At 43.8% G+C, this 11,114-nt stretch overlaps 1 protein-coding gene across 19 annotated transcripts in view; it reads right to left on the bottom strand.

The window, feature by feature from the left end:
• Window positions 1-8,379: 8,379 nt before the first annotated feature.
• UBR5 (ubiquitin protein ligase E3 component n-recognin 5) overlaps window positions 8,380-11,114 on the bottom strand; it is a 110,298-nt gene continuing 107,563 nt past the window's right edge. For 17 of the 19 annotated variants that reach the window (XM_068108503.2, XM_068108490.2, XM_068108504.2 and 14 more), the window contains one exon: window positions 8,380-10,028. In XM_068108503.2, coding sequence (XP_067964604.1) covers window positions 9,816-10,028 — 213 coding nt within the window. In that variant the 3' untranslated portion in view covers window positions 8,380-9,815. The remainder of the gene's footprint in view (window positions 10,029-11,114) is intronic. The other 2 variants (XM_078773102.1, XM_068108507.2) reach the window with 1 other exon arrangement.

Here is an 11,114-nt window from a genome sequence, read left to right as displayed (position 1 = left end):
TAGCATATCGCACAAAAATATTAGTCAATATAAAAATGGGTATGTAAAAACAAAAAGGCTCTGTCTACTGTAACGCCATGGCTTGCAAAAGCAGCCTGAATAGCTTTCACCAAGTGGTGGTTAATCATATTCAAAAATATACGCAATCTTGGTCCATCATCTATAGATAATTTTAAAAGCAGATTGCAGGTACAGTGGACTATGCAGTGGAGTGACACCCTATCCCACAGAAGTATGAACTAAGTTAAAAATTAAGTTAAACAAAAAAAAAAAACCGAACCCCAGAAGGAGAATGACAGCCTCGCTTAAATAAATGAACATATACACCCTTTTTTTTTTTTTTGGGTATACATTATCGAGGCTCGTCAAAGAGCCCACATTAATAATAATAATAATAATTCATTTCTTTTGTATCGCGCTTAATCACACAAAAAGTCAAACCAACATAAAACACAAAATAAGGGGAGCGGTAGACAAGATGGGGAGAGGGGGAAGGACACAAACAACATCGAGAGAACTGTGCGAGGGAGAGGGCTTGGGGGGAGGTGGATGGTATAAAACATATGGACACTGCAAGGACTTCCAGGAAAGAAGTTGGAATTTCGAAAAAGTGTATCTGGGGTGAATTAGCGGGGGTAGAAAAGATCAAGGTTTTGGATGAGGGAAGATAAGAGATGGTGGTGAACAGCTGTTTTAAAGACCTGGAGGGAGGAGTGGGATTGAAGGGAGTGGGGGAGTTTGTTCCAGAGACTGGAGAAAAGGGGAATGAAAGAGTGAAGGTGAGCAGAGACATAGATTTTGGCAGTTTAACCATAAGTAGTCTAGTAGGAAGACTAGGTCCCCCTGCACCCCCCGGAGATATACTTCTAATCATTGTTTCTAGATTGGAAAAAATGTGTAGAAAATGACTAGCTATGGCCCCAAGCTGAAAAAATGTCCCACATACCATTTTTATGCAAATTACTGCTGCCATTATCAAAAAAACGATTTTTGACATATCTCAGCCAATATTGCAGATAATTGAAAAATGAAGGTGTCTAGACCCATGTTTTGAAGGGCATAGATCATGATAGAACTATTCATAACATGATTACATGTGTCTATGGTATACTAGTATGCATATTAATGCTGTAATTACAAAATAATCAGTTTTACAAATGATAAGGATACGTTAATACTGCAGATAACTTAACATGGTACATAAGGGGTCTAAACCCAGGTATTTTCAAGGTTAAATGTCAACAAGATGCTCCTGAGTCTTGCATAGGGGCGGGACATTGGCAGTAACATTGGTACCACTCAACTTTTCTTCCCACCATTGACTTTGTATTGCGAGAGATTTTCACTTGCTTATTTAAAGGTTTCTCACCCAGCCCACGTAAAATCTACCAACTCCTGCTGTTAACTCCCAAACATATTTTTTTATGTTATCCAATCACAGTGCAGAAATGACAGACTAGAGATCCAAATTAGTGCTGCTATAGCTGCCATTTTACATTTCCATCCATGTAACATGCGCGCTCGCGCGCTCGTATCAATTGGTAATGTCGCGCGCTCGTATCAATTGGTAACGTTGATGTTATTGAATACCTCAGTTGAAAGTTCAGTCTTCCATTCCATCTGTGTGTTGTTCTTGGTATTCATCCTCCAATCTAGCCAGGTAAGATGCTAACTATAATGTTACTCACACTCTTGACTTCAGTTTCTGCATGAAATCATAAACAGGCAGAATAACAGCTGAGCCAGCTAGCACCATGTTAGCTAACGTTAAAGCTAGCCTCATCTATGTACAGTATGTTCCTAATGTCGGTGTAACTTAAACTTTTGTTAATGCCAAACATGAGACATATCTGTTGACTTCTGTATATGAATTGAACCAGAAAGAGGCACGACAGCTGAGCTAGCTACAGTAACTTAGCACAATGTTTCATTGGCCTAGATAGCTAACGTTAGTGTGGAAGAATTTAGATGTTTTAGCTATTAGCACTTTTGATGCCACTAAACATGGTTTAGTCAGCTAAAAAGTACCCTAGTGTAGAACATGACTCAGAACCTCTGTTACCTCACTGAAAACTCAGAGCCTCCTTTCACAGGCACTTTTAACATCATTCGTGATTTCTTATTTGTCATTTAACAGTGATGGTAGACATCGACAGCAAGCATGCCCAAAAGAAAACGGAGTGTAGAACCTGCAGCCCAAAGCTCTCCTCCTACATGCATCCTTCATGTACCATCCATGTCTGATCATGGGGATTTCACGCCCCTCCGTAAAATTAAAGGATCTGCTTCAGAAAAACTGCAACTGCTTCAAAAGATCCGGGATAGACGTCTCAACCAACCGCATGACTCCCCATGTCGTATGCAATCAGTATGTGATCAGATCCCGGCAACTCTTCCTGATGACCTAGAAAGAGTAGGATATCACAGCAAGTGTTATAAGCACTTTGTCCGCCACTTTCATCGTCTGGGAGATGATACAGAACCAGGGCCATCAACCTCATCATGGCATCACTCTCCTCGTAAACCAGGAGGTTCTGCTGAACCCATCTTCCCGCCAGAGTGTATATTTTGTGAGAAAGTTGAGACCAAAGATGCTCATCGCAATACTGAGAGGCCTACAACCTTCCCATCTATCTATAATTCCAGTAATCTCTGTCTGTACGTTTGTACGTTTGTCTGTGACCGCTGTTTCTCAACAACCACGGGTCCGATATACTTTTAACTTGCCAGGTATATTGCTGGGGACCCGAGGATGTGCCTTTTCAAGGTTTCATATTAATCGGACAATTACTTAACGAGCTATGTCCAAAAAACGATTCAACCAATCAGAGAGCAGCGAACGATCGCGTGTGCCGAACGTGGCGGACACACTCTGCCTCGGATGGCACATTTGACAGCGTATTCATTTATTTCACGTTGGAAAACTATGTTGCCGTTAAACTATGTTTTAATAAAGTTTTAAAACTAATAAAAACGAATTTGCGATTCATTCGCTTTCCTGCGCGTTTGTGCACGCGATGGCGATTGCTTTACCAAACTCCGGAAGCCGTTCGCTTTGGACCAAACCATTTCATGTAAATAGAGGGGGGGGATATAATTTTAGATATAGATATAGTACGGGCAATGCCCTAGTCCTTTAAAAACAAAGAAAATGCATGGGAGCAAATCGAAACACGGGCTGAGAAAATGGGTCTCTATCGACTCCATCGAAAGGTGAAAAACAAAGACCTCTTTGCATGTGAGGCCAAACACCATCCGTCATGTTTTAAAGCTTTCCGCACAGCATTCTACAACTATGAGCGTGCGATTCACAGAGCCGAAGCACCAAAGGAGCAGGCTTGCATGTCAGCCGCCCATGAAAAGGCATTCAACTCAGTACTGGAACACATTCAAACCCAGGTCATCCAGCAGAATAAAGTTCTACAGCTTTCTTCCTTGCGCTTGCTCTATGTCGAGGAACTGAAACTGAATGGATATGAGAACTCAAATTATCGGTCAGAGAAACTACTGAAACGCCTACAGAATGACCCAATCAAGGAGCATATCCACTTCACGAAGGTTGATCATGACAAATGTGATGTCATTTCTTTCTGGCTTGTGCACAGCTCAAACATAACAGTTTCCAATGCTCTCGCACGAGCATTCACACTCGGAAGCACAAACAAGAACCAAAATGTTGCCCTCCAACTTCGCCAGGGTATTCTACAGGCTTTCAGAGAGTGTAAAGACCAACCATGGCCACCAACAGCTGAAGACATGGAGCTCAATCCTGAAGACATCCTACCTCCAGACCTTGTCCGCTTTCTCAGCGTGCTAATGACTGGCAAGGAGGGCATCGAGACAGAAAAGGTGAAGCGTCTGGTCTTCTCCATTGGACAAGATCTGTGCCGTGCAGTGTCAGATGGAAAATGGAAGTTACCAAAGCACATTCTCCTCTGTGTGACTGTAAGGCACCTGTTCCGAAGCAAACAGCTCACCACAATACTACACAGGCTTGGACACTCTGAGAGCTACGATTTCGCCTTGGAGTTGGAAACTGCTCTCGCCAAGGTCCTGGATGAAGTCTCAACTTATCGTACACCACAAATTGTGACAGGAGAGGGCAACCTTGTATTCCACTGTGAGTGGGACAACTTGAATAAAACCACTACCAGTGTGCACGGCAGCAACATTGTAAACAGTGCTGGAGGAATCATGGTGCAGGAGGTCAAGCCCGGGTTCGAGAGCAGCAAGGACCGAATGCTACCTACCATCAATAGGTCACAACAGCGTAGCCTGAAGGTCGACACACCAAAAACTCTCCCACCCTTGCACTTTACTCGCGTTGGCCCGAAGTTCCCTGAAGGCTCATCATTCACACCGCCAGCAGAGAATGACACAGTCTATGCCACTACGATGCAAGAGTACTACATCTGGCTCTTCATCAGATACATCGGAAGCTGTGGCCTGCAGCCTGTGCCTGGGCTAGGGGGTTTCACCTCTGCAACTGGTTCTCCCCCACCCAGCAAATCAACAGTCGACTACTGCACGCCTATCCACCAACCGATCACAGACAACGCAGTTGTTCGTGAGCTACTGAAGCGTTCCGAGGCAGCAACTGCTGAGGTGGGTCAGAGATGGGTCCTGAATACATTTGATCTGGGTGTCTGCATGAAAGCCCTTCCCATCATCTGGCGCTGGCCAAATGAATTTGCTAGTCATGTAGTAACGATTGGACCCTTCCACACATCCATGAACTACATCGGGATGCTCACTGGACACAAGATGCGTGGTTCTGGATATGCAGAGATTCTCTTTGAGGCACAACTAGTAACAAGTGGATCTCTCAAAGGTGTTCTCAGTGGAAAGGCCTACGCAAAGTCCCTCTTTTGCCTCAAAACAGTGTGTGAGGCAATGGAGAGGCTGTTGATGGAGAGATTCACTGAGGAGGAGAACATCATGATCTCTGACCCTGCTGTGCTTCTCAGAATGACCCAGTCTTGCAACCGAGAGCACCTCGATGAAGCCCTCAAAGACCCCTCAACTCTACTCATCAAAAATTTGCATAAAATTTGCATAATTTTGCATAAAATTTGCAGCAGTAATTTGCATAAAAATGGTATGTGGGACATTTTTTCAGCTTGGGGCCATAGCTAGTCATTTTCTACACATTTTTTCCAATCTAGAAACACTGATTAGAAGTATATCTCCGGGGGGTGCAGGGGGACCTAGTCTTCCTACTAGACTATAAGAGGGTTGCTGGCAGATCCTGTGCGACCTGTAGGAATATTTGGGGGACAGAGCACAGAGAGAGCTGGGGGAGCAAGGCCGGAAAGGAGTCGGTAGAAGACAGAAAGACCACCAACCTGCCTGCGGTGAGTGAGTGAAAGGCCCTCGGAGTTAGCTTCATCGCAGGAGATTCCAATGATTCTGAAAACTTTGGCTTCAACAGCGTGAAGCCGAGCTAGGTGTGAGGCAGGAGCACCGGCCCAGAGGGGGGAACAGTATTCCATTGAGCTGCGGATGAAAGCCTTGTATGTGAGGAGCTCAGGTGTGCTAAGGAAGGACTTCGCACGACGGAGGATGCCCAGTCAGCGACTGGCTTTGGAGGCCGGCTTGGAAATGTGGTTTTCCCAAGAAAGATCATGGCAGATAGTGAGACCCAAAAGCTTGAGCGACAGAACTTCTTGGAGAGGATTGTTGAGAAAATGGGAGGGTTTTCCAGTCGGTCTTTTCAGAGAGACATGTTATAAAATTACTAAAATTACACTTAGTTATAAAATCACTAGATATGGTAAATTTTGCCAGATTTCACTCCGGATTTGGACATTTATTTAGTCGACAGGATCCAATCCTCATATCCGAATCCAGATTTTGATGATATGCTTCAATTATGTAATGATAATTATCAATCATGTTTCCAAAGCAAGGCACGTTTGAGTCGGCTGAAACAAAATGGCAGGTTAAGAACCCAGCGAGGTGCAGTGGGCTGACCAAGATGGCAGGCCGCCATATTGGTAAGCCTTTTTCAGGGTTTATTTTTCTTAGGAGCACCTCGTTAAATAATCTTCAAAAAGGGTGTTATAACACACCCAAACACCCAGTTTTCATCATTGCAATCTATTGGAGGTCCAGGTGAATGCATGCAAAGTTTGGGGCCACTATGTTTCATGGTTTTAGAGTTATGGAGGAGACACACACAGACGGACACTGCCTTTTATTATTACTAGGGCATGCCCGTACTATATATCTATCTAAAATTATATCCCCCCCCCTCTATTTACATGAAATGGTTTGGTCCATTTATTATTATAATGTCGTCAACAATGAACCAACCATACACCGCTTCAATCCAGTAATTTTGCAGTCACGACAAAGGGATTGCAGTGTTACGATTATATTTACTATAATATTATTATTAATGTTATTATTACGAAAATGATACAACTATATTAAGAAACCTGGGCTAATTTGTCCGAAGCGGCCTGAAGGTGAGGCATGAGCCTAAGGTCTATACGTAGTGTCGTTGGAAGAGCCGTAACGCCGATGCTTTCATCTATATGTGATGGTCATTTTAACAATCGGTTTGTTTGTTTCACATTGAATGAAAATCATAAAGGTAGAGCATGACTGTGATATATGACGGGTTCGACATGTTTCGGCCTGAACGGCATAGAAATCAAAATGGCGGTGTGTGGAGTCAGCCGTCGTACGCCTTAATGACATCACATCAACACTGTCATGTGACCAGATCCTGAGCTCTGATTGTTGTACGTTTGGAAGGGACACTCATACATATGGACAGCCAAACTGTTCCAGACAGCTTTGCCCCCTACGGCTATGGCGTAAAAACTCAAAATAAATAAATGTACCCTTGTGCATTTGGAATAAATAGCCTCGATTAGTGGGAGGGGAAAGTTTGGGGGAATCTCCTTGCCTCTCACCCCGCCTCCTTACTGTGTGCCTCCTTACTTTGTGTCTCCTTACTTTGTATCGGAGATTCGGTGGCGCGAAAGCATGACGGGTAGTTGATTGATATACTGTACAAGATTTTATAATAAAAACATTCACGTGGAAGAACTTGTTAAACTCCTCTTGATTGATTGGCCTGTCGGTAGTCTCATCTGTAACGTGGATAAAATGAAAAAACAAATCAAAGATTACAGAAAGAAGTGTGCTGATGGTCCAAATGGAAAGGAAAGTGCACGAAGTTAGGAGACAAATCCACAACCGAGTATGGAGGGATGTGTAGTACTAATACCCAACACAGACAATAAAGAGAATGGAACAACTGCTGTAAAACAAGCTAGAGGAATTTGAAATAAGAGGGGAAAAAAAATCTCATTTTCTTCGGTTTACCTGAATTATAGAGCGCAAATCCTGAAACGAGACTTTTGGAGGACAGGTCAACTCAATTCTGATGCAAATCCTCGTAGATCGGCCCCAAGAGATAAAGATCTTGTCTTAGCTTGGGAAAAAGAACGAGCAAGCAGACTGACCACTGAATTAGTGACAATGTGATCATCCAACTCAAGAGAGCAGGTGCAGAGGGAAGCAAGGAATGTGCATAGAGGTTTCATTTATCTTTCCTCTCATTCCTCTTTTCTCCCGCCTCTGGAACAAACTCCCTCACTCTCTTCAATCCCACTCCTCCCTCCAGTTCTTTAAAACAGCTGTTCACCACCATCTCTTATCTTCCCCCATCCAAAACCTTGATCTTTTCTACACCCGCTAATTCACCCCAGATACACTTTTCTGAAATACCGACTTCTTTCCTGGAAGTCCGAGCAGTGTCCATGTGTTTTTTTTACCTCTCCCATCCCCCAACTGTACATTTCTGCTATCCCGTGCCTCCTTCCCCCAAGCCCTCCACCTCCCACAGATCTCCCGATGTCCCTGCTCTCAAATGTTGTACTTGTGTGCTTCCCCCCCCTATCCCCATCTTGTCTCCCGCTCCCTTTATTTCGTCTTATGTGTCCGATTGTTTTTTTTGTCATTGATGTTAGCTCTTGCATCAGCCTCGATCTTGTATACACAAAAAAAAGAAAAAAAAAGTGTGAACAGGTCTGTACAAATCCGGCCACAACTTTTTGAAATATGCTTCACATCATTTTTTGCCCCATCAATGGTAAAGAATCACTTAAAAATTGACCCCCTGATCCAGATCCAGATTCGAATCTTCACCCAGGTCAGCTGAGAACCAATACTGTACATTTCTGCTATTTAAAAATGATAAGGAAAAGATGGCCAGATTGCATTTCATTCTTCCACCATTAAAATATAAATCACAAAGGAAAATAAAACCTACTTATGTTGACTATTTCATCACATTCCAAGTGTTAAGAACACCAAGAAAAAAGTGAATCAACACCTCTTCCTCACATCGAATAGCTCCGGGACAAAGTTTCAAAACGTTTTTATTTTTGACATACCTCAACTTGGTTGTCAGCCTAGCGCTGTTTGCAAGAAACAAATTTTGTATAAGACTTCCACGTCGATTCTGAAGGCATCAAAATAGATCGTCAAAGTCAATATGAACAACCCCGAGGGAGCTGTTTTCAAGCCAAGTATATTCAACCACAATACCAACATGTATAGAGGACATCGTCACCATGGTGCGGTGTTTGTCCTTTGGTCAAGGCGACAAGAGCTGCCAGTCCAACTTACCTTCGACAAAGGTCATGGCTCACGGAGGAGCTCAATGTCAGTGCAACAGTTTTTCGACTTACAAATGAGTTGGGTGGCAATGAATTGAAGAAAGAGGGAAGCGGAGCGGGAGAGTGTGGGATCAGGGAATGGATATGGGATGAAGCACGAGGTGACAATAGGGATCACTCTTGAAAGAGAAGGGGAGAGCGCAAGGTAACGGACACAGATAGTCAGTTCTGCACACGAGAGGACAGAGAGATGAAGTGATGGAGGGGAGCATTCAGCTTAGCCTTGCAGATGGAAGTCAGGTATGGGTTTCTGGAAGAATGCACACGACACTTCCCTCCCCACTCCTCTCCCAACATCAAAACTGTACATTTCTGCTATCTAAAAATGAATCACCTGGAAGAATTCGAAGCCATTCTAAAATTCAGACAGACTTCCTGACTGATGCATACCTATTTGACCACCTCAAGGGCCAGCCTAGCTCTCAACTGATGCGGCGAGTTCCAAATCAAGGCAGAGAAATGAGAGTGGAAGGAAAATCATTCACGGACATTCTGAAAGCATGAGATTTTATTCACCGAACCTTTACGGAGCCGAGTTTTCAGCTTTACAGTTACAAAAAAAAAGAAATGAAGACCAAGGTTGGAGACTTGCCTCTAAATGTCCCGCATGCTCCCCAATCCACCGAGGCAGCTTAATGGGATGAATTGTCGAGTGGCCAGTCACACGGGCAACAGTTTGAAGGGAGAAAGTTCAGCATGTTATGACATACTCAACATGTGGAAACCAAGTCTTAGGGCGACAGCAGTAATAACAATAACAATAAAATCTGAAAAAAGGAAGTCTGCTATAAACCGTCCTGAATAAAAAGATGCTCGTGAAATGCAGACAAAAGCTTAGAACAAATCAAACTTCGAGTCTTTGATTGCTGCAATCTTTCCGACAGCCGTCTCGTGGCCAGAAACGAGGAGCAAGGTAGGGCTGGAAGTCACGCAAGGGACAAAGTTCGACGTGTCGGTGGTACGCAGCTTCAAGAAATGCCTCTCGATGACGAGTTGGGCAGCACACCCATAGCCTGTATACTCGCCACAATGCGAATCCATGTACCGTGCCACCCAGAACGTGACTAAGAAGGTTGGGAAATAAAGTAAAATGGACGTACGAAAATGTGTGCATGGGGTCTAAACGAATCCAAAGTTCTTGGTCTTTATAGCCAACAGCAGTTTGTGCTTAAGTATCTGGCGTGAGGAGTACAGTGGCACATAGAGACGCGAGATGCACGTGTTTGCTGTCGGTAGGTGCTGGTCGTCAGGCGGGCGGATGGTAATCGACGGCATCGGTTGAAAACCCTCCTCACTTGCAGGTAGAGATGGGCTCGATGTCCAAAAGTACACCTGGACACAAAGATGTGGTTAAGGACAAATGGGCAAAGTCAGGTCTGCGACACATACCTTAACCACAAGCAGACCCATATGGAAAGGTGAAATCAGTTTCATTTTAGACCCCATTTACAACTGCATGCCAAAATAACAAAAAGTATGCTTCTTATTCTCTTTTTCCAATTGACTAAATATTTGTGACATCGTACTATTTTCCTTTGAGGTTGTTAGGTGTCCTCAAGTGTCGAGCTTTTGTCTGTCAAGGCACGAGGGGTAGAACAATACTCACAACAGTCCAAGACACACCAATGTTTTTATTTTTCAATCAATAAGCATATATAAATGGAGGGACTTTTTAATGAATGGAACACGAACACACACACAAACACGATCCCATTTCATCCGGAATGGTCAGGAAGGGTGCTCTGGATAAAACTATATCTACGGTTAACTCAAAACACCCACCCTCTATGGGAGCGGAAAGGGGAGGCAACAGGTTTGCTGTGGCCATCCCAACCTATTAGAACATTCCCAAGCACACCCTGGGTAAAACCACCAAATTAACGCATATTGGCCCAAAAACAAAGACACGTTTCAATGTATTCCCCACATCTATGACGACTATAGTTTTAATTACACTATAACAAAGAATCGGGATATTTTAGAATGATTTGTACAACTTCCAGTAGGTTCCTGTATACTGTATTTTAGTGACAACAGTTTTCGGGTTATTCTGTCCAGCGGTGCAGGTATGTACTAGCAGGTATGATAATTCACCCATTTATGATAATTGATCCCTGGTGTTGGGCTAGCGGCTAGGATGCCGGCTTAGGATCCTAGGATCCTGGGTTCGAATCCCGGTCAATCGCTGAATTAACGCCAGGGGGGTTGACTCAGCCTGTCATCCTTCCGAGGTCGGCAAATTGAGTACCAGTTCACTGGTAATTCCCTGTTTGTCGTTAAAGGCGGCAAAAAGGGTTGGCGTCAGGAAGGGCATCCGGCCGTAAAACATTGCTTCAAAAAGAGGACCGAAAAACAACAACAACCACAGTTCCCGAAAAAGGCCAACCCCCGCTTGCGGGGAAAAATGGCCTCTAAAGG

This window comes from Myxine glutinosa, chromosome 2 (assembly GCF_964187855.1).
Source record: "Myxine glutinosa chromosome 2, kmMyxGlut1.1, whole genome shotgun sequence".
In the NCBI taxonomy this organism is placed as follows: Eukaryota; Metazoa; Chordata; class Myxini; order Myxiniformes; family Myxinidae; genus Myxine; species Myxine glutinosa.
The sequence above is the reverse complement of the archived record's forward strand: the minus strand, read 5'-3'. Positions and strand labels throughout refer to the sequence as shown.